Below are 24,053 nucleotides of genomic sequence, written 5' to 3' on the forward strand. Positions count from 1 at the left end.
AAACAACATCGTTTTTTGTTTGTCAAACTCATTACATTAACTGCTTGATAAACGAATTAGGTATTGACAATTCACTTGGAAACTCAACATATACCCTCACGACACTTACCAAAGAAGAAATCCTGGATAATCATAGGTCTGTTCTGTGTTCCTTTGGAATTTCAACCAAAGATGAAGAACTGGATCTGCCATCACTGTATTGGATACCTAAACTACATAAGTGTCCTTACAAACAACGGTATATTGCTGGGTCTTCCAAGTGCTCCACTAAACCTCTTTCTAAATTATTAACATCTATTTTATCAGCAATCAAAGACGAGCTTCAAAGTTATTGTGAAACTGCATATTCTAGAGGGGCAGTGAATCAGATGTGGATACTTAAAAATTCCAAAGATCTTTTACAGTACATACAATCGAACTCTCTTTCTTCTTGTAACAGTATTAAAACATTTGACTTTTCTACTCTGTACACTAGTATTCCACATTCCAAACTAAAAGACAAATTGAAAGAGTTGGTATTGCTTTGCTTCGTAAAAAAAGAATGGCCAACGTAGATACAAGTATCTTGTCTTAGGGTGGGATAAATCCTACTTTGTAAAGGATCACTCTGATTCGAACAAAAAATTCTCTGAAACTGATATTATCAAGATGCTTGATTTCTTGATTGACAACATATTTGTTACATTCGGAGGACGTGTTTTTCAACAGACTGTCGGCATTCCAATGAGAACAAACTGTACCCCCTTACTTGCCTACTTGTTTCTATATTATTATGAGGCTGACTTCATGCAGGAACTTCTTAGAAAGAAAGATAAGAAGTTAGCAATATCCTTTAACTCTACTTTTCGCTATATAGATGATGTTCATTCACTAAATAATTCAAAATTTGGTGACTATGTGGAACGCATCTATCCAATCGAGTTAGAGATAAAGGATACTACAAATACAGTTAAGTCGGCCTCATTTCTTGACTTACATCTAGAAATTGACAATGAGGGTCGGTTGAAAACAAAACTTTACGACAAAAGAGATGATTTTAGCTTTCCAATTGTGAACTTTCCATTTCTAAGTAGCAACATTCCAGCAGCACCTACATACGAGGTATATATCTCCCAATTGATACGATATTCCAGTGCTTGCATTTCCTATCATGATTTTCTTGATAGAGGGTTGCTGCTCACAAGGAACCTATTAAACCAAGAGTTCCAAAAGGTGAAGTTGAAATCATCCCTTCGTAAATTTTACGGACGCCATCACGAGTTGGTTGACTGTTATGGAATAACCGTTTCACAAATGATATCGGATATGTTCCTTACATCGTAACTACAATGCCTTTCCCTTTGATGAATGTGACCTACCGAATTAGACTATTTACCGGATTTGTTATCACATAAGCAACACGACGGGTGCTACATGTGGAGCAGGATCTGCTTACCCTTCCGGAGCACCTGAGATCACCCCTAGTTTTTTGGTGGGGTTCGTGTTGTTTATTCTTTAGTTTTCTATGTTGTGTCGTGTGTACTGTTGTTTGTTTGTCTTTTTCATTTTTAGCCATGGCGTTGTCAGTTTGTTTCAGATTTATGAGTTTGACTGTCCCTTTGATATCTTTCGTCCCTCTTTTATGTTATATATGTTTAAAAAAAGGCAAATATGTTACAACTGTCGTAACCGCTATTCCGTCCTCTTTTTCCCAAATGTGACCTACCAAATTAGCCTTATCACAGATATATATTAACATGAGAAACACAAAGGTTGCTACATGTGAAGCAGGATCTACCTTCTCTTCTGGGGCACCTGAGAACATCCCAGTTTTTGGTTTTGTTTATGTTGCTCAATCTTGCTGTGTTTTGTGTACTGTCTGTTTTTTTCGTTTTTTGTCATGTTATTGTCAGTTTGATTTCGAAGGATGAGTTTAAATACCCCTTGGTTTTTTTCGATTCTCTTTTGTCGTTGGTTCGTGTCTGTCATATTTATTTTTGTAACTTTTTATATATTGTAGATTAAATGAACATACTCTGCAAATGTGCTTATCGACAAGAAAATGTCATTCAAATCGTTTTCTATAAGTTGTGTTCTTAGTATTTCGACCTAAAAATACTACTGCTATAGTGTGTCAACGCAATTCACCTTAAACCAAACAGCAGAAGTATGAAGATAATAGAAACAGAATATATCAGATGTGCATGAGCCTATGCTCCGTGTTGAAGACCGTACCTAGACCTATAAAGGTCTACTTTTATAAATTGTGACTTTGATTTAGAGTTGTCTCATTGGCACTCATACCATATCGTTTTATATCTATATTTACAAAAAAAATATCAGTTGATTTTAGAAGGAGTGATGTGTTTTTGAAATTAGGAATCTGGGGAGAGTTTGTTTGCTCAATTGCAATGTAAAGTCGTGGGATACTTGAGGTAGCTATAGTTCACACATGTAAATTAATTGAAAATATTTGTTCCACAAATGAAACGTATTCAATTCGAATATACTTTGTAACAAAGTACACATTCATACACAATTGATGAACTATGGTCTTATCAACACCGAAAAATATTGGTTTACTTGTAATTACGTTTCTTTGGAATCTTAACAATGACATACATATATTTTCATTTTATCAATAACTTAATACGGATGTTCAATGATCACCTCAAAACCTAAATTTTGTAGATGTTGCCACTTTGAATCGGAATTTATGTTCATTGTTTATATCATTGTAGGTAGGCGATTCATATCCAAAAGGTAACTGTATTGTGTCACAAAGATGTGACTTGGTAAATGGAAATTTTGACTTGGTAACTACGCAGGCAACGAAAATCTGTGAAGAAGATGAATGTTGTACAGCAAACGACTTTGGACTATATGATTGTACTAAGAATTCCAGTAAGTTTATTTTGTGCACTTTGACAATCAGCTCGGTCTTCAAAGACAATATTGTAATAAATGGTCCTCATCCATTTATGTTAAACCATATGAAAAGTTTTATGCATACACATCCAATTGTAAAGAAAATGTTGTCTCAATCAGTTTAATAGCATTAAGTAAATAAAAATATTTTTTTCTTTTTTAAGTTATTTAAAGAAAAGTGTATCAGACGCATCATATATATTTATATTAAATGTATTTTTAATTCGTATTAACCTAGGAATTTTTATTCACTGCAAAAAATATAATAGTCAATTGCATTTTTGTTATTCAATAACCTTTTCATTTCTTATAGCATGTGATACAGAGACAAAACCAAATCAGTCGAAAAATCAAAATGTTTTATTAGTGATACGCAAACAAGTAACACAAAGACAGTCGTTACATGGAAAACCAGATAATTCGGTGAAATCAAAAGAGAGTATTCCAAATTCAAGTTCTACTCAGGCCACACAGAACTATGTATCCAATAAGGCATATACTGATGTAAACACAGCATCTGTTCCAAAGCGAATATCTAACGACTTAAAAACATCTGAAATCGTTCGTCAAGAAACTACGATAGCAAATCCATTCACATCAAAAGACAGATTAACGAATCAATATGATCAAGAAATGTCTACAAAAGCAACAACAGACAAAATTACTACAAGAGAATTTGACGTTTTTAGAAACACTGCAATCACAACCACATTCAGAACAAAACTTGTAGGAACAACCCCATCTAATTTGACTAAATCAGTAACAGAAAAAAAGGAAGCAGAATCGACCTCAAAAGAAGATAATGTTACAGTGAATGACACGTTATCGCCATTTACCCCTGTAACAAGCACTCTACAAGAACACTCAACCAAGTACTCGACATCTCAAGCAAAAAATACTACTGGAAATTTTTCAAACATAACTGAGGATCAAACATTAGAAGCAACTACGACACAACAGTCAAATAGTTTTTCAACTCAACAAACGTCTTTAACATTTGAAGGAGCTCTGACTGAGTTAATAACAACAAAAACGACTCTTGTCAATAGAAAATCTCCAGTGGAAAAAAATACAAAAGGACACGAAAATGCAACACACAGTTTTAATTTACCGACAGAGAACCAACGAATAGAAACTATTGTTGCTACCTCTGTCAATCTAGATGAAAACCAGAAAAACCAATATGAAACAACAAATGATTCGGTTAGGATTACAAATTATAACTTCACCTCAAACACTCTAGGTGAAACCACGATAAGTTCAAAAGAAAAGGTTCAGCTTAATGCTATGTCAACATTTAAAACAAATAATATAACATTGAGTACAACGACAGATATGTCTGGTATAGACGCAGCCTCAAAAATTAACACAACACCATATTCTCTTATCACAGACCACACAAAACAGAGAACTAGATCGTCTACGCTACATATGTTTACAATCCCCCAAGATGTATCAGAATCAGGTATATTGAAAAAGAACCTAGCTAGTTTTGATTTATTTTGTATTACTTATTCATTTTCAAAAACAGATTGCATGTTTCTATTCAGAATGTGTTTACTTTGAAATCATGATTTTTTTTAAAAAAAATTTAATGGAGCTTGTGACATATGGGAAACGGAACATTTCGTTAACTCCTTTATCAAATAATTTTAATTTTGTTAAGGAAATTATAACAGTTGCTCTAATTAAGGATGGAATACATGTTGTGTACTTTTTTTAAATTCATCTCATTAAATGATATTCGAAAATTGAATAACAAGCACTTTTCAAAGCTCTATTATTCTAAAATTGTCGCTAACGGAAAATTTGGTTTTTTTTCTTACAGCTTTTAACATGTGTAAATATTATAGGTATGCTCGAACGTCAGAAGTCTTTGTAATATGACTTTGATCATTATTTATAGTAGCTAGCGAGTGGTCATCATTTAAATCATGGTCAGAATGGACTCATTGTAGCCGAAGCTGTGGTGGAGGTACGAGAGAGAGAATCCGGTATAGAAATTGTACGAAACCTCGACCTGTGCATGGTGGCAAAAATTGTACCGGACTTGATAAGGATATAATATTTGAAGATTGCAATACCAATATATGTACAAGTAAGTATTTACTCAACCAACTTTAATATAATTTGAAAAACGGTCATTTGATTTTTATTTACCCTCGGTTTCCTTGTGTTTTGAAAATTATGCAAATGTTGTATGATAGTTAATACAATAAGAATGTTTGCAAATGTTGTATAGTGGTAAATACAATAAATGGAGCTCAAAATCAATTAAAAGGAATGTGAACATTTGCAGTCAACCGTTTGGCCATTAAAAATGATCAAATCAATGCCGTATAGTTAAACATATTATTTTCGGCCTTTTACCTTGCTATGTGCCATCGGTTTTGTTCATAATGAAGGCGATACGTTGACCTATAGTTGCTAGTTTTCGTCATTTGGTTTCTGATGGTGAGTTGTCTTCTTGGTATTCATATATTTTATCATTTTTATAAAGTTTTTTTTAAAGTATTGAGAGCTTGGGAAATATACGACACTATTCAAAAGAATTAAACCAATGAACTAATAATAAAATTAACGGTACCAATTTTCTTGCACCAGATGCGCATTTCGACAATACATGTCTCTTCAGTGATGCTCGTGGCCAAAATATTTGAAATCCAAAGCTTATATAAAAGATGAAGAGCTATAATCCAAAAAGTATAGCCAAATCCGTGAAAGGAATCAGAGCTAATAAATGTTGGTTTAGTGAGTAATAACATAGAAATCGCTGCCAAATACAACCGATGGATTTCAGTCTCCCCGATTTGACTATTACAATGTAGAATAATGACAAAAGAAACAAATATCAACCAAACACTAACGATATGGACGTGAACAGCTACAGCTTTCTACTACGCCTTCAACAATGATCAAACACTAACGCTTGTAATCGTTTATTGTTTTATATTATTTTCTGTCAATATGTTATTGCAATTTTCAGGTTTTTGCACTTGTTCAAGGTACGGTGGACTCCATTACTACACTTCAGATGGTGCAGATGTGCATTTTATTAGAACCTCTCTATATACCATGTGGGAGTCTACAATACCTACTGACCCATGCTTCTTTGAAGTTGAAACGAAAGACAAGAAAAGATATGGCTACATGCATGATTACTCCACATTATTAGTTGACTTTTTTATTGGGAATACCTCAATTCGAATACTACAAAATGACATTACTTTAGTAAGCTTTTTTTCTAATTTATAACATATAAATGTTATAACCACGTTACTCAGTTGCACAATTACTAGTATTGTTTGTGATTTAAAGAAAGATGCATGTTTTCATGGCGGAGAAAATATAAAAATGTTGGGTTAAAAGTAACGTCAATTTAATGCCTTTACAGATCAAATCCATGCACACACGGTAAACATATACGATAGAAGAAGCATTTGGAGAGTCAACATTGCATCAATATATGTATGCCAGCTTTTCTGTAGTGCCAGACTTCTGCAAATGATAAATGCGTAAAAATGAATTGACACGCTCAAAACATGTTTGAAGAAGTTTCTATAAAACAGCAATTGGTATGATCAGTCAATTATTAAAGACATCAACATCTCTTTGTCATTATTGCAAAGAAATTCTCTTTCTGTGATTGTTTTTTATTTTTGTTTTTTGTGTTTGTGATATTTCTCTTTTGCTGTCTTGAAAATGCTGTTATCTCATAAAAGTCGAGCTTATCTTCAATTCTTGAATTACTTGTAATTCTCATTCAATGATTACACGTGTGAGTCAGTGTGGACAAGATTTTCATAATGCAAATTGGGAAAATATGTGGTAAACTCTTATACAGAGATTTTATGCCAAAACCAACTCCAAAGTCTGTAACGTTTTTAGTGATTACTCAAACATTACCACAAAATGTTAACAAACACCTTATACTAGTATTAGAAAATGGCTACATGTCAATTGAAAGTTGATAAAAAAAAACAGAATCATGTCACTTGTCTCGCGATAATATTGCTATAATAGGAATGAATAATAAATAGTAAGCTAGCCACTAACAACGTTCTCAGTTATGTAGAAAGAAACATGCTAAACATCCGAAGACTTACATTAAGAAACGTACAACACATAATCAAAAATCTCTAAAAGGAGCACTTTTAAAATATTCGAATATTCATATTCAGTAAAAATGCACACCATTTATGTTTAACATATTTTTCAGTTAAATGGTATTGCTATAAAATTACCAACTTTATTGATAAACAGCTCAATAGAGATAACGAGAAGTGGTAGTTTCATCACAGCAATTCATTCCAAATGTAACATACGCGTCCAGTTTGATGGTGATCACATGATCAACGTAAAGGTTTCTAAAAATCTTTTTGCTGGAAAGTTAACTGGTCTTTGTGGAAACTGTAATGGGAATAAACAAGATGACTACCAGACCAAGTCCGTAACAGTTGTTTCTGAGAAGGAATGGGTTGACAACGGAGGCGTATCAAAAAGTTTCAAAGATTCGATATCTGGTGAACAACCATTAATTAAGTAAGATTTTCAGGGAATTTTTATTATTTGGCATTTAATATCTTAATCATGTTTAAGTGAAAAATAGAATAGAAAAATACTCCGAGTAAAATTGAAAAGTCCCTAATCAAATGGTAAAATCTAAAACTTCAAACACATCAAGTGAATAGATAAACACTGTCATACTGATGACTTTGTACAGTAAACTTTTCCTCTTAATTTATTGTTCGTCACAGCTGTATTAGTACTCGTTGACGTAGAATTACATTGACTTTAATATTTCTTTACAAAACGAATATTGTGAACATCACGTATAAGATTTCAAGTTCTGAAAATATTTAGAGATTATATATTGATTTGATATTTTACGAAGCAATTAAAAGCGATTGAAACAGTGAGTATATAGTTTTGGATTTAATATTTTGATAGAGTGGTCATCTGGTAAAGTTATTAAATACCTGGCATCGTGTTAATGTTACATCTTCTCAACAGTTTAGTTGGTGTTCATGACCAAAGTAAATGTTCGCTAAAAGACAAAGTACGAGCTATGAAGGATGATCGTTGCTGGTACCTTATGTCAAAATCCAGTCCATTTAAGATTTGTAAAGAATCAAAGAAAGTAGATTTTTCCAAGATGTTCTCTAGTTGTGAATTTGATGTTTGCTTCTCTGATCACGAAAATGCCCATTGTCCAACATTACAGCATACAGCATATGAATGTAGTCAACATGGATATATGGTGAAATGGAGAACCTCAAAAATGTGTCGTAAGTTTTTAACTGTTAAAAGAAAATGTTTGCCAAAAAAATAATGACGCAGACAGACATGTGCTTGACATCTCTGTAGACAAGCTTTTCATTATATAGGCTCAAAACCGAAAGCGAATATTTCTTTTGATTTAAAAAGACCTGCTTCGAGAACAGAAATTACCCTCATGTTGAAATGTTGCAATTGTTTTTGACCACTATGCCGTCATATTTTTCGAATATAACGTCCCCAAATTTTTACTTACATACTTACATGAAGAACACGACGGGTGCCACATTTGGAGCAGGATCTGCTTACCCTTCCGGAGCACCTGAAATCACCGCTAGTTTTTTTGAGGGGTTCGTGTTGTTTATTCTTTAGTTTTCTCTGTGGTGTCATGTGTGCTGTTTTTTGTTTGTCTTTTTCATTTTTAGTCATGGCGTTGTCAGTGTGTTTTAGATTTACGAGTTTGACTGTCCCTTTGGTATCTTTCGTTTCTCTTTTATGCTTATAATTTATCAACAAATAATAAAATCTACCATTGCATATTATAGCTCTAAATTGCACAGGGGAGTTCGTGTATTATACGTCCGTTTCCTGTACCAATACATGTGAGAACCCAAGATCTACACAGAATTGTCAAGATACACCTGTTGACGGTTGCACATGTCCAGATAAAACATATTTGAATGGCGGTAAATGTGTTTTTATTGACAATTGCGGGTCATGTGATCTAAGAATTGAAGGCATATCATCAAAATTAGCAGTAAGTGTTACTTTGATTCGTGCTTTTTAAAAGCAATTGAACGTATGAACAAAACCTGCAGAAATATATCGGTCTTGAACTAATAACCAAACGTTTGCCTTTCAAGTTAATAGTAAATATTGAAATACTTTTTGTTATTAGAAAACATTTTTTTTTATTTCTCGTGATAATTGTTTGTCATATATTATTTTAAAAATAAACGTTTAAAGGGGCATTAGCTGTCAAATTCATGGTCACCGATTTGACTCAAATTATCTTATTTTATTCATAACAATGTCAACAATTATCCGAACTATAAAAAGTCTAAAGTAAATGGACGTCAAGTTGGTTACCTATTCCCTATTCCCTATTCGTTACCTATTCCCTATTCCCTATTCGTTACCTATTCGTTACCTATTCGTTACCTATTCGTTACCTATTCCCTATTCCCTATTCGTTACCTATTCGTTACCTATTCCCTATTCCCTATTCGTTACCTATTCGTTACCTATTCCCTATTCCCTATTCGTTACCTATTCGTTACCTATTCCCTATTCCCTATTCGTTACCTATTCGTTACCTATTCCCTATTCCCTTTTCGTTACCTATTCGTTACCTATTCCCTATTCCCTATTCGTTACATATTCGTTACCTATTCCCTATTCCCTATTCGTTACCTATTCGTTACTTATTCCCTATTCCTTATTCGTTACTTATTCGATTTTTAATATCCTTCCCCCTTTTTAATTAAGTCTCCCAAACAAAGTTTGGAGACTTATTGTTTTTGCTCAGTTCTTATTATTTTTATTATTCTTCTTCTTCCTCTTCTTCCTCTTCTTCTTCTGCCACTTTAAAAATGAACTTGTCCGCAGCATTTCTCCAAAACTACTTGTCAGATTTACTTAGGGTTTCATAAAATGTTAGACTAATATGTCTAGGTGAGCCATCAATCGTTCATTTGTGCATTTGGTCTATTAAGGGGTATTTTTTTTTTGGGAGGGGGGGGCAGAAAGAAGGGAGGGGTTTACTATAGAACCCTATGGGATTTTATTTTCTAAAATTTTCAAATGACTATAACTTGAACACTGTAAGTGAAAAATACATGCAGTATTCAGAAATGATTAAAGGACAATAAAACTAATCACCTGAAATATAGGGGAGTCCCTGGGGGGTCATCCCTACCCCTTCAATTCGAGAATATGCTTTTAACTTGTAAACGGTCCAGATCCCCACCCCTAAACCATATATATTCTTGTATGGGACAATAAAACTAATCAAATTAAATTAAATAAAAGTTCCTGGGGGTCACCCCCACCCCGTTCAATTTGAGAATGTACTATTATCTTGTAAACGGTCCAGATCCCCACCCCTAAACCATATATATTCTTGAATAGGACGATAAAACAAATCAAATGAAATTAAATGGAAGTCCCCGGGGGTCATCCCCATCCCGTTCAATTTTAGAATGTGCTATTATCTTGTAAACGGTCCAGATCGCCACCCCTAAACCATATATATTCTTGTAGGGGACAATAAAACTAATCAAATGAAATTAAATGGAAGTTCCTGGGGGTCACACCCACCCAGTTCAATTTGAGAATGTACTATTATCTTGTAAATGGTCCAGATCCCCACCCCTAAACCATATATTTTCTTGTAGGGGACAATAAAACAAATGAAATGAAATAATAAGAAAGTCCCTAGGGGGTCACCCCACCCCCTCTTGTTTGAAAACTTATAAACGGTCAACATCCCCAACCCTAAACTATATGTATTCTTGTAAGGGACAATAAAACTAATCAAATGAAATTAAATGGAAGTTCCTGGGGGGTCACCCCACCCCGTTCAATTTGAGAATGTACTATTATCTTGTAAATGGTCCAGATCCCCACCCCTAAACCATATATGTTCTTGTAGGGGACAATAAAACAAATGAAATGAAATAAAAGGAAAGTCCCTCGGGGGTCAGCCCACCCCCTCTTGTTTGAAAACTTGTAAACGGTCAACATCCCCACCCTAAACTATATATATTCTTGTAAGGGACAATAAAACTAATCAAATGAAATTAAATGGAAGTTCCTTGGGGTTACCCCCACCCCGTTCAATTTGAGAATGTACTTTTATCTTGTAAATGGTCCAGATCCCCACCCCTAAACCATATATGTTCTTGTAGGGGACAATAAAACAAATACAATGAGGTAAAAGGGAAGTCCTGATGGGGTCATCCCACCCCCTCTTGTTTGAAAACTTGTAAACGATCAACATCCCCACCCTTAAACCATATATATTCTTGTAGGGGACAATAAAACAAATAAAATGAAATGCAGGTAAAGTCCCTGGGGGTCACCACCAACCCCTCCTGTTTGAATACTTGTAAATGGTGGAGATCCCAACCAGTAAGCCATATATATTCTTGTATGGGACACAAAATCAAATCAAATGAACATGGGACCATATGAATTGCGAGTTATGGGAGCTTTGTTTGGGAGACTTCGTAACAGCATCCTGTTACAATTACTTCTTGTTGTTTATACTCTTATATCTGGTAATAGTTCTAAATTTGTTGAGGCAAAATGATCTTTTTATGACCTATTTATATGTGTTTGTGCTCAACCGATCCTTTTACTTTATGTTCGATACTCATTTGTTCCTTATTTGATTTTTATACGTTCTACCTTTTAACTGCTTTATGTCCGTATGTTTGAAGATGGATCTTGGTTCGAAGGGATGAAATCACCGTGTTAGCGCTTGCATAAAAAAAAAAAGATGTGGTATGATTGCCAATGAGACAACAACCCACAATAGACCAAAATGACACAGAAACTATCAACTATAGGTCAATGTACGGCCTTCAACAATGAGCATAGCCCAAACCGTGTAGTCACCTATAAAAGGCCCAGATATGACAATTTCAAACAATTCAAACAACAAAACTAACGGCCGTATTTCATATACAAAAAAATAAACGGAAAACAAATATGTAACACAAAAACAAACGATAACTACTTAATTTCAGGCTCTTGTCTAGGGACACATACTAACATAATGTGGTGGGGTTAAACATGTTAGCAGGGTGTACATCGTTTCGGAGCATGCTATTACCTTGTTTAATTCGTTCCATCACTCGCTTATAATTCGCTTATAATACGTGTATCATACGTTGCACCTTTTAAAACATGATTTTCAATTGTTTTGTTGTCTCTGGTGGTAGATTTGGGTTCTTAGAGTTGATATAACTCTATAAGCGCATATGTACCCGTTCCAGCGCTCGGATAATACCCTGTTAAATATTCGTTACTTATTCGCTTTTAATACGTTTGTTGTACGTTGCACCTTTTAGAAAAGGATTTTCAATTGTGTTCATATCTCTGGTGGTAATAATATGTTCTTAGAGACGAAATGACCCTATTAGAGCGCATGTACCCGTTCCAGCGCTCGGTTAATACCTGTGACCTATTCGTTACCTATTCGTTACCTATTCACTTATAATACGTTTGTTGTACGTTGCACCTTTTAGAAAAGGATTTTCACTTGTGTTCATGTCTCTGGTGGTACCAATATGTAATTAGAGATGAAATGACCCTTTAAGCGTGCATGTACCCGTTCTAGCGCTCGGTTAATACTTTGTTACCTATTCGTTACCTATTCACTTATAATACGTTTGTTGTACGTTGCACCTTATAGAAAAGAATGTTCAATTGTGTCCATGTCTCTGGTGGTAACAATGTGTAATAAGAGATGAAATGACTCTATTAGCGTGCATGTACCCGTTCCAGCGCTCGGTTAATACCCTGTTACCTATTCGTTACCTATTCGTTACCTATTCGTTACTTATTCGTTTTTAATACGTTTGTTGTACGTTGCACCTTTTAGAAAAGTATTTTCAATTGTGTTCATGTCTCTGGTGGTAACAATGTGTTTTAAGAGATGAAATGACCCTATTAGCGCATATGTACCCGTTCCAGCGCTCGGTTAATACCCTGTTACCTATTCGTTACCTATTCGTTACTTATTCGCTTTAAATACGTTTGTTGTACGTTGCACCTTTTAGAAAAGGATTTTCACTTGTGTTCATGTCTCTGGTGGTAACAATATGTAATTAGAGATGAAATGACCCTTTTAGCGTGCATGTACCCGTTCTAGCGCTCGGTTAATACTTTGTTACCTATTCGTTACCTATTCACTTATAATATGTTTGTTGTACGTTGCACCTTATAGAAAAGGATTTTCAATTGTGTCCATGTCTCTGGTGGTAACAATGTGTTCTTAGAGATGAAATGACCCTATTAGCGCGCATGTACCCGTTCCAGCGCTCGGTTAATTCCCTGTTGCCTATTCGTTACCTATTCGTTACCTATTCGTTACCTATTCGTTACCTATTCACTTATAATATGTTTGTTGTACGTTGCACCTTTTAGAAAAGAATTTTCAATTGTGTTCATGTCTCTGGTGGTAACAATGTGTTCTTAGAGATGAAATGACCCTATTAGCGCATATGTACCCGTTCCAGTGCTCGGTTAATACCCTGTTACCTATTCGTTACCTATTCGCTACTTATTCGCTTTAAATACGTTTGTTGTACGTTGCACCTTTTAGAAAAGGATTTTCACTTATGTTCATGTCTCTGGTGGTAACAATGTGGAATTAGAGATGAAATGACCCTATTAGCGCATATGTACCCGTTCCAGCGCTCGGTTAATACCCTTTTACCTATTCGTTACCTATTCGTTACTTATTCGCTTTATATACGTTTGTTGTACGTTGCACTTTTTAGAAAAAGATTTTTACTTGTGTTCATGGCACTGGTGGCAACAATGTGTTCTTAGAGATGAAATGACCCTATTAGCGCGTATGTACCCGTTCCAGCGCTCAGTTAATACCCTGTTACTTATTCGTTGCTTATTCGCTTTTAATACGCGTGGTATATGTTGCACCTTGGAATAAATCGATTATCTATTGCTTTCACGTCTTTGGCGGTAATTGTGTGTTCACTGAAGTGAAAAAAATCCTATTAGCGCATATGTACCCGTTTCAGCGCAACACTGATACCCTGTTACGTATTCGTTTCTTATTCGCTTATAAAACGTGTTGTAGCGGTTAGTGCATCGGGCTACTAACACAATGGTTCCTGGTTCGATTCCCGTTCGGGATGAAAATTTCAGGAACTCAATTTTCGGCTCTCCCTTGACACCATTTGCGACTATGGTCTTCAGGAAACGATGATAGTCCATCGGAAGGGGACTATAAATGGCTGACCCGTGTTAAGAGAGAGCCATATCTCTTGCACGTTGAAGACACCCTTGTAGATTTCGAAAAAGAGTAGGCTGATGTCGCTACAAGGCAGCACTCGCACCCGAAAAGTGGAAAGGGGTAAATATAAGTTGCAAAACTTGTTTCCCAATCCACTATAAATAAATATGTTTAAATTAAAAAAATAAAACGTGTGTTATGCATTGCACTTTAAAAAAAGAAATACGTTTGTGTCTTTGGTGGTAACTGTCGATTTTTAGAGGTGAAATAACCCTAATAGAACATATGTACCCGTTTCAACGCTCTACTGATACCCTGTTACTTATTCGTTCCTTATTCGCTTTAAATACGCGTGGTATACGTTGCACCTTGAAATAAATCGATTATCGATTGCTTTCACGTCTCTGGTGGTAATTATGTGTTCTCTGATCTGAGTTGAAAAACCCTTTTAGCGCATATGTACCCATTTCACCGCTCAGTGATACCCTGTAACTTATTCGTTCCTTATTCGCTTTTAAAACGTGTGTAATGCGTTGCACTTTAAAAAGAAATATTTTTGTGTCTCTGGTGGTAACTGTCGGTTCCTAGAGGTGAAATAACCTTAATCGAACATATGTACCCGTTTCAGCGCTCGACTGGTACCCTGTTACTTATTCGTTCCTTATTCGTTTTAAATACGCGTGATATGCGTTGCACCTTGAAATAAGAAGTAACGAATAGGTAACAAGGTATTAGCCGAGCGCTGGAACGGGTACATACGCGCTAAAAGGGTTATTTCATCTCTAAGAACACATTGTTACCACCAGAGACATGAACACAAATGAAAATCTTTTTCTAAAAGGTGCAACGTACAACAAACGTATTATAAGCGAATAAGTAACGAATAGGTAACGAATAGGTAACAGGGTATTAACCGAGCACTGGAACGGGTACATGCGCGCTAATAGGGTCATTTCATCTCTAAGAACACATTGTTACCACCAGAGACATGAACACAATTAAAAAACAATTATTTCAAGGTGCAACGTATACCCTGCGCATTAAAAGCGAATAAGTAACGAATAAGTAACAGGGTATTAACTGAGCGCTGGAACGGGTACATATGCGTTAAAAGGGTCATTTCATCTCTAAGAACACATTGTTACCACCAGAGACATGAACACAAATGAAAATCTTTTTCTAAAAGGTGCAACGTACAACAAACGTATTATAAGCAAATAAGTAACGAATAGGTAACGAATAGGTAACAGGGTATTAACCGAGCGCTGGAACGAGTACATGCGCGCTAATAGGGTCATTTCATCCCTTAGAACACATTGTTACCACCAGAGACATGGACACAATTGAAAATCCTTTTCTAAAAGATGCAACGTACAACAAACGTATTATAAGTGAATAGGTAACGAATAGGTAACGAATAGGTAACAGGGTATTAACCGAGCGCTGGAACGAGTACATGCACGCTAATAGGGTCATTTTATCTCTAATTACACATTGTTACCACCAGAGACATGAACACAAGTGAAAATCCTTTTCCAAAAGGTGCAATGTACAACAAACGTATTTACAGCGAATAAGTAACGAATAGGTAACGAATAGGTAACGTATAGGTAACAGGGTATTAACCGAGCGCTGGAACGGGTACATATGCGCTAATAGGATCATTTCATCTCTAAGAACACATTGTTACCACCAGAGACATGAGCACAAGTGAAAATCCTTTTCTAAAAGGTGCAACGTACAACAAAGGTATTAAAAGCGAATGAGTAACGAATAGGTAACGAATAGGTAACAGGGTAATAACCGAGCGCTGGAACGGGTACATGCACGCTAATAGAGTCATGTCATCTCTAATTACACATTGTTACCACCAGAGACATGAACACAAGTGAAAATCCTTTTCTAAAAGGTGCAACGTACAACAAACGTATTATAAGTGAATAGGTAACGAATAGGTAACGAATATGTAACAGGGTATTAACCGAGCGCTGGAACGGGTACATGCACGCTAATATAGTCATGTCATCTCTAATTACACATTGTTACCACCAGAGACATGGACACAATTGAAAATCCTTTTCTATAAGGTGCAACGTACAACAAACGTATTTTAGTGAATAGGTAACGAATAGGTAACAAAGTATTAACCGAGCGCTGGAACGGGTACATGCACGCTAATAGGGTCATTTCATCTCTAAGTACATATTGTTACCACCAGAGACATGATCACAAGTGAAAATCCTTTTCTTAAAGGTGCAACGTACAACAAACGTATTTAAAGCGAATAAGTAACGAATAGGTAACGAATAGGTAACAGGGTATTAACCGAGCGCTGGAACGGGTACATATGCGCTAATAGGGTCATTTCATCTCTAAGAACACATTGTTACCACCAGAGACATGAGCACAATTGAAAATCCTTTTCTGAAAGGTGCAACGTACAACAAACGTATTAAAAACGAATAAGTAACGAATAGGTAACGAATAGGTAACGAATAGGTAACAGGGTATTAACCGAGCGCTGAAACGGGTACATGCACGCTAATAGAGTCATGTCATCTCTAATTACACACTATTACCACCAGAGACATGAACACAAGTGAAAATCCTTTTCTAAACGGTGCAACGTACAACAAACGTATTATAAGTGAATAGGTAACGAATAGGTAACGAATAGGTCACAGGTATTAACCGAGCGCTGGAACGGGTACATGCGCTCTAATAGGGTCATTTCGTCTCTAAGAACATATTATTACCACCAGAGATATGAACACAATTGAAAGTCATTTTCTAAAAGGTGCAACGTACAACAAACGTATTAAAAGCGAATAAGGGACGAATAAGTAACAGGGTATTATCCGAGCGCTGGAACGGGTACATACGCGCTAATAGGGATATTTCATCTATAAGAACACATTATTACCACCAGAGATATGAACACAATTGAAAATCCTTTTCTAAAAGGTGCAACGTACAACAAACGTATTTAAAGCGAATAAGTAACGAATAGGTAACAGGTATTAACCGAGCGCTGGAACGGGTACATGCGCTCTAATAGGGTCATTTCGTCTCTAAGAACACATTGTTACCACCAGAGACATGAACACAATTAAAAAAACGATTTATTTCAAAGTGCAACGTATACTTACCCCGCGCATTAAAAGCGAATAAGGAACGAATAAGTAACAGGGTATTATCCGAGCGCTGGAACGGGTACATACGCGCTAATAGGGATATTTCATCTATAAGAACACATTATTACCACCAGAGATATGAACACAATTGAAAATCCTTTTCTAAAAGGTGCAACGTACAACAAACGTATTAAAAGCGAATAAGTAACGAATATTTAACAGGGTATTATCCGAGCGCTGGAACGGGTACATATGCGCTTATAGAGTTATATCACCTCTAAGAACCCAAATCTACCACCAGAGACAACAAAACAATTGAAAATCATGTTTTAAAAGGTGCAACGTATGATACACGTATTATAAGCGAATTATAAGCGAGTGATGGAACGAATTAAACAAGGTAATAGCATGCTCCGAAACGATGTACACCCTGCTAACATGTTTAACCCCACCACATTATGTTAGTATGTGCCTGTCCCTAGACAAGAGCCTGAAATTAAGTAGTTATCGTTTGTTTTTGTGTTACATATTTGTTTTCCGTTTATTTTTTTGTATATGAAATACGGCCGTTAGTTTTGTTGTTTGAATTGTTTGAAATTGTCATATCTGGGGCTTTTATAGGTGACTACACGGTTTGGGCTATGCTCATTGTTGAAGGCCGTACATTGACCTATAGTTGATAGTTTCTGTGTCATTTTGGTTTATTGTGGGTTGTTGTCTCATTGGCAATCATACCACATCTTTTTTTTTATGCAAGCGCTAACACGGTGATTTCATCCCTTCGAACCAAGATCCATCTTCAAACATACGGACATAAAGCAGTTAAAAGGTAGAACGTATAAAAATCAAATAAGGAACAAATGAGTATCGAACATAAAGTACAAGGTTCGGTTGAGCACAAACACATACAAATAGGTCATAAAAAGATCATTTTGCCTCAACAAATTTAGAACTATTACCAGATATAAGAGTATAAACAACAAGAAGTAATTGTAACAGGATGCTGTTACGAAGTCCCCCAAACAAAGCTCCCATAACTCGCAATTCATATGGTCCCATGTTCATTTGATTTGATTTTTTGTCCCATACAAGAATATATATGGCTTACTGGTGGGGATCTCCACCATTTACAAGTATTCAAACAGGAGGGGGTGGTGGTGACCCCCAGGGACTTTACCTGCATTTCATTTTATTTGTTTTATTGTCCCCTACAAGAATATATATGGTTTAGGGGTGGGGATGTTGACCGTTTACAAGTTTTCAAACAAGAGGGGGTGGGATGACCCAATCAGGACTTCCCTTTTATCTCATTTCATTTGTTTTATTGTCCCCTACAAGAACATATATGGTTTAGGGGTGGGGATCTGGACCATTTACAAGATAAAAGTACATTCTCAAATTGAACGGGGTGGGGGTGATCCCAAGGCACTTCCATTTAATTTCATTTGATTAGTTTTATTGTCCCTTACAAGAATACATATAGTTTAGGGGTGGGGATGTTGACCGTTTATAAGTTTTCAAACAAGAGGGGGTGGGGTGACCCCCTAGAGACTTTCCTTTTATTTCTTTTCATTTGTTTTATTGTCCCCTACAAGAAAATATATGGTTTAGGGGTGGGGATCTGGACCATTTACAAGATAATAGTACATTCTCAAATTAAACGGGGTGGGGGTGACCCCCAGGAACTTCCATTTAATTTCATTTGATTAGTTTTATTGTCCCATACAATAATATATATGGTTTAGGGGTGGGGATCTGGACCGTTTACAAGTTAAAAGCATATTCTCGAATTGAAGGGGGTAGGGATGACCCCCCAGGGACTCCCCTATATTTCAGGTGATTAGTTTTATTGTCCTTTAATCATTTCTGAAGACTGCATGTATCTATCACTTACAGTGTTCAAGTTATATTAATTTGAAAATTTTAGAAAATAAAATCCCATAGGGTTCTATAGTAAACCCCTCCCTTCTTTCTGCCCCCCCCCAAAAAAAAATACCCCTTAATAGACCCAATGCACAGATGAACGATTGATAGCTCACCTAGACATATTAGTCTAACATTTTATGAAACCCTAAGTAAATCTGACAAGTAGTTTTGGAGAAATGCTGCGGACAAGTTCATTTTTAAAGTGACGGAAGAAGAAGAGGAAGAAGAGGAAGAAGAAGAATAATAAAAATAATAAGAACTGAGCAAAAACAATAAGTCTCCAAACTTTGTTTGGGAGACTTAATTAAAAAGGGGGAAGGATATTAAAAATCGAATAAGTAACGAATAAGGAATAGGGAATAAGTAACGAATAGGTAACGAATAGGTAACGAATAGGGAATAGGGAATAGGTAACGAATAGGTAACGAATAGGGAATAGGGAATAGGTAACGAATAGGGAATAGGGAATAGGTAACCAACTTGACGTCCATCTAAAGTAAGCAGTTTACAGAGCATAGGGTCGATAATATGTAGTATCGTTTCGTGTGTATTTTAGTCTATACTCCATCTAATTAACTATCGAATTGACCTGAGATTACCATATAAGCGATGTTAATATAAATACAGATATAAACAGATTAAGTCAACTTGTGCCATTGGACTTTTGTAGGTCTGTTTAATTCTATTTTATAGATTAAAAGTATATGTATCTCATAGTTTTTACCTGTACAAGAAAAAAATGGTGGATCGAATCAGTCATCGAATGATTTACCTTTGTTTCACTTTCAATGTTGACATTGTTTTCCTCAAATAACCGTATAATGCATGCGTTGTCCATCTCTTGTTACTCAATACATTTTTCTTCAAACAGGCAAACTTGATGTTTTTTCCCATAAAAACCGTGATATAGCATTATTTTCAATGATCAAGTACATTTTGTAATCAAAATACGAATGAAATGTATTTAAGTAAACCTTAAGGTTCTTTTTGCGATATTCATATTTTTGTTAATAGGTTGACTTATATTTGGTATTTTTATTAATATAACTTAATAAAATGCACAGGTGTTACAGTACATAGTTCTATTCCTTAATATTGATAGCACGTGTTTATCTAAACAAAATTGGATTGTAATAGCTTTAAGAAGTTTGCAATTTGATAAGGGACTTTCCGTTTTTAATTTTCCTCGGTGTTCGGTATTTTTGTTTTTTTTGTTTTTGACATCAAGAGTTTCAAGTAGTAAAGGTGAAATTATCACTACGCAAATTTAAGGATGTCAAAAATTAGTTGATTGAAAGTTATGTTATATATAAAGGCAACAGTAGTATACCGCTGTTCAAAACTCGTAAATCTATGGACAAAAAAAAAATATCGGGGTAACAAACTAAAACTGAGGGAAACACATTAAATATAAGATGAGAACAACGACACATTAAAATGTAACACACACAGCAACGGACTAAGCATTAGACAAAATCCGATGAGAATAACAAATATAACATCAAAACCAAATACATGAATTTGGGATAGAAAAGTACCGTGACACGTCTTATAGTAATGTGAATTCACACTCAAATATAAGAGAAAACAAACGACACAACGGAAACACAAAGTAAAAATGTTACACACTCAGAAACGAACTATGATATAACAATGGCCATTTTCCAGACTTGGAACAGGACATTTTTAAAGATAAAAATGGTGGGTTGAACCTGGTTATGTGGTATGTCAAATGGTTATCAAAGGTACCAGGATTATAATTTAGTACGCCAGGCGCGCGTTTCGTCTACACAAGACTCATCACTGACGCTCATATCAAATATATTTATCAAGCAAACAAATACGAAGTTGAAGAGCATTGACGATCCAAAATTCCCAAAAATTGTGCCAAATACGGCTAAGGTAATCTATTCCAGGGATAAGAAAATCCTTAGTTTTTCGAAAAAATTAAAGTTTTGTAAACAGGAAATTTATAAAAAAAAAATGACCACATATTAATTGATATTCATGTCAACACCGAAGTGCTGACTACTGGGCTGGTGATACTCTCGGGGACGACACGTCCTACCGCAGTGGCATCGACCCAGTGGTGTACATAGTTATCAAACCTCGCACTTTAATGGCAATGTTAAATATAACATTAAAATGACAACATAATATTACAGGACTACAATACAAATAAATAGGTGAAGTATTAGGCAAAGAAACACATGAATAATAGATAATAAAAATGCATCAGGTTTAAAATTCAATACTCCAAAAACGCGCATTGTCCACACAAGACTTACCAGTGACGCCCAGATATAAAAGTTCGAAAGTAATAAAAAAAGGTACAAAGTTGTACAGCACTGAGGATCAAAAGTTGAAAAAGGTTGTGCCAAATACGGCTAGGGTTTTCTGCTTGTGATAAGAATATCCTTATCTCATTGAGTTGTCTCATTGGCACTCATACCACATCTTTCTATATCTATATCCACAAAAAAATATCAGTTGATTTTAGAAGGAGTTATGTGTTTTTGAACTTAGGAATCTGGGAAGAGTTTGTTTGCTCAATTGAAATGTAAAGTCGTGAGATACGTGAAGTAGCTATAGTTCACACATGTGCATTAATTGAAAATATTTGTTCCACAAATGAAACGTATATAATTCGAATATACTTTGTAATAAAATACACATTCATACACAACTAATGAACTATGGTCTTATCAATACCGAAAAATATTGGTTTACTTGTAATTATGTTTCTTTGGAATCCTAAAAATGACATACAATATATTTACATTTTATCAATAACTTAATACGGATGTTCAATGATCACATTAAAACCTAAATTTTGTGGATGCTGCCACTTTGAATCGGAATTTATGTTCATTGTTTATATCATTGTAGGTAGGCGATTCATATCCAAAAGGTAACTGTATTGTGTCACAAAGATGTGACTTGGTAAATGGAAGTTTTGACTTGGTAACTACGCAGGCAACGAAAATCTGTGAAGAAGATGAATGTTGTACAGCAAACGACTTTGGAATATATGATTGTACTAAGAATTCCAGTAAGTTTATTATGAAAAGTTTTTATGCATACAAAAGTCATATCCAATTGTAAAGAAAATTTTGTCTCAATCAGTTTAATAGCATTAAGTAAATACAAATATTTTTTTCTTTTTTATGTTATTTAAAGAAAAGTGTATCGGACGCATTATATATATTTATATTAAATGTATTTTTAGTTCTTATAAACCTAGGAATTTTCATTCACTGCAAAAAAAAGGTGCTTTTGTACGTACAAAGTATGCTTTTAAAAAGGTTTCTTACATCATATTGGCAATAGTCGATTGCATTTTTGTTATTCATTAACCTTTTCATTTCTTATAGCATGTGATACAGAGCCAAAACCTAATCAGTCGAAAAATCAAAATGTTTTGTTAGTGATACCCAAACAAGTAACGCAGAGACAGTCGTTACATGGAAAACCAGATAATTCGGTGAAATCAAAAGAGAGTATTCCAAATTCAAGTTCTACTCAGGCCACACAGAACTATGTATCCAATAAGGCATATACTGAAGTAAACACAGAATCTGTCCCAAAGCGAATATCTAACGACTTAAAAACATCTGAAATCGTTCGTCAAGAAACTACGATAGCAAATCCATTCACATCAAAAGACAGATTAACGAATCAATATGATCAAGAAATGTCTACAAAAGCAACAACAGACGAAATTACTTCAAGAGAATTTGACCTTTTTAGAAACACTGCAATCACAACCACATCCAGAACAAAACTTGTAGGAACAACCCCATCTAATTTGACTAAATCAGTAACAGAAAAAAAAGAAGCAGAATCGACCTCAAAAGAAGATAATGTTACAGTGAATGACACGTTATCGCCATTTACCCCTGTTACAAGCACTTTACAAGAACACTCAACCAAGTACTCGACATCTCAAGCACAAAATACTACTGGAAATTTTTCAAACATAACGGAGGATCAAACATTAGAAGCAACTACGACACAACAGTCAAATAGTTTTTCAACTCAACAAACGTCTTTAACATCTGAAGAAGCTCTAACTGAGTTAATAACAACAAAAACGACTCTTGTCAATAGAAAATCTCCAGTGGAAAAAAATACAAAAGGACACGAAAATGCAACACACAGTTTTAATTTACCGACAGAGAACCAACGAATAGAAACTACTGTTGCTACCTCTGTCAATCTAGATGAAAACCAGAAAAACCAATATGAAACAACAAATGATTCGGTTAGGATTACAAATTATAACTTCACCTCAAACACTCCAGGTGAAACCCCGCTAAGTTCAAAAGAAAAGGTTCAGCTTAATGCTAGGTCAACATTTAAAACAAATAATATAACATTGAGTACAACGACAGATATGTCTGGTATAGACGCAGCCTCAAAAATTAACACAACACCATATTCTCTTATCATAGACCATACAAAACAGAGAACTAGTTCGTCTACGCTACATATGTTTACAATACCCACAGATGTATCAGAATCAGGTATATTGAAAAAGAACCCTTGTCTAGTTTTGATTTATTTTGTATTACTTATTCATTTTCAAAAACAGATTGCATTTTTGTATTCAGAATGTGTTTACTTTGAAATCATGATTTTTTTTAATGGAGCTTGTGACATATGGGAAACGGAACATTTCGTTAACTCCTTCATCAAATAATATTAATTTTGTTAAGGAAAATTATAACAGTTGCTCTAATTAAGGATGGAATACATGTTGTGTACTTTTTTTTTAAATTCATCTCATTAAATGATATTCGAAAATTGAATAACAAGCACTT

At 35.0% G+C, this 24,053-nt stretch overlaps 1 protein-coding gene across 1 annotated transcript in view; it reads left to right on the top strand.

Moving 5' to 3' along the window:
• The window catches only part of LOC143074047 (uncharacterized), a 45,361-nt gene that overhangs the window by 16,890 nt on the left and 4,418 nt on the right, over positions 1 to 24,053 (top strand). The window contains exons 10-18 of the mRNA XM_076249601.1: positions 2,721 to 2,883; positions 3,221 to 4,372; positions 4,814 to 5,005; positions 5,894 to 6,138; positions 7,127 to 7,449; positions 7,921 to 8,195; positions 8,730 to 8,941; positions 22,120 to 22,282; positions 22,605 to 23,756. Coding sequence (XP_076105716.1) covers positions 2,721 to 2,883; positions 3,221 to 4,372; positions 4,814 to 5,005; positions 5,894 to 6,138; positions 7,127 to 7,449; positions 7,921 to 8,195; positions 8,730 to 8,941; positions 22,120 to 22,282; positions 22,605 to 23,756 — 3,877 coding nt within the window. The remainder of the gene's footprint in view (positions 1 to 2,720; positions 2,884 to 3,220; positions 4,373 to 4,813; positions 5,006 to 5,893; positions 6,139 to 7,126; positions 7,450 to 7,920; positions 8,196 to 8,729; positions 8,942 to 22,119; positions 22,283 to 22,604; positions 23,757 to 24,053) is intronic.

Source organism: Mytilus galloprovincialis, chromosome 1 (assembly GCF_965363235.1).
Source record: "Mytilus galloprovincialis chromosome 1, xbMytGall1.hap1.1, whole genome shotgun sequence".
Classification (NCBI taxonomy): Eukaryota; Metazoa; Mollusca; class Bivalvia; order Mytilida; family Mytilidae; genus Mytilus; species Mytilus galloprovincialis.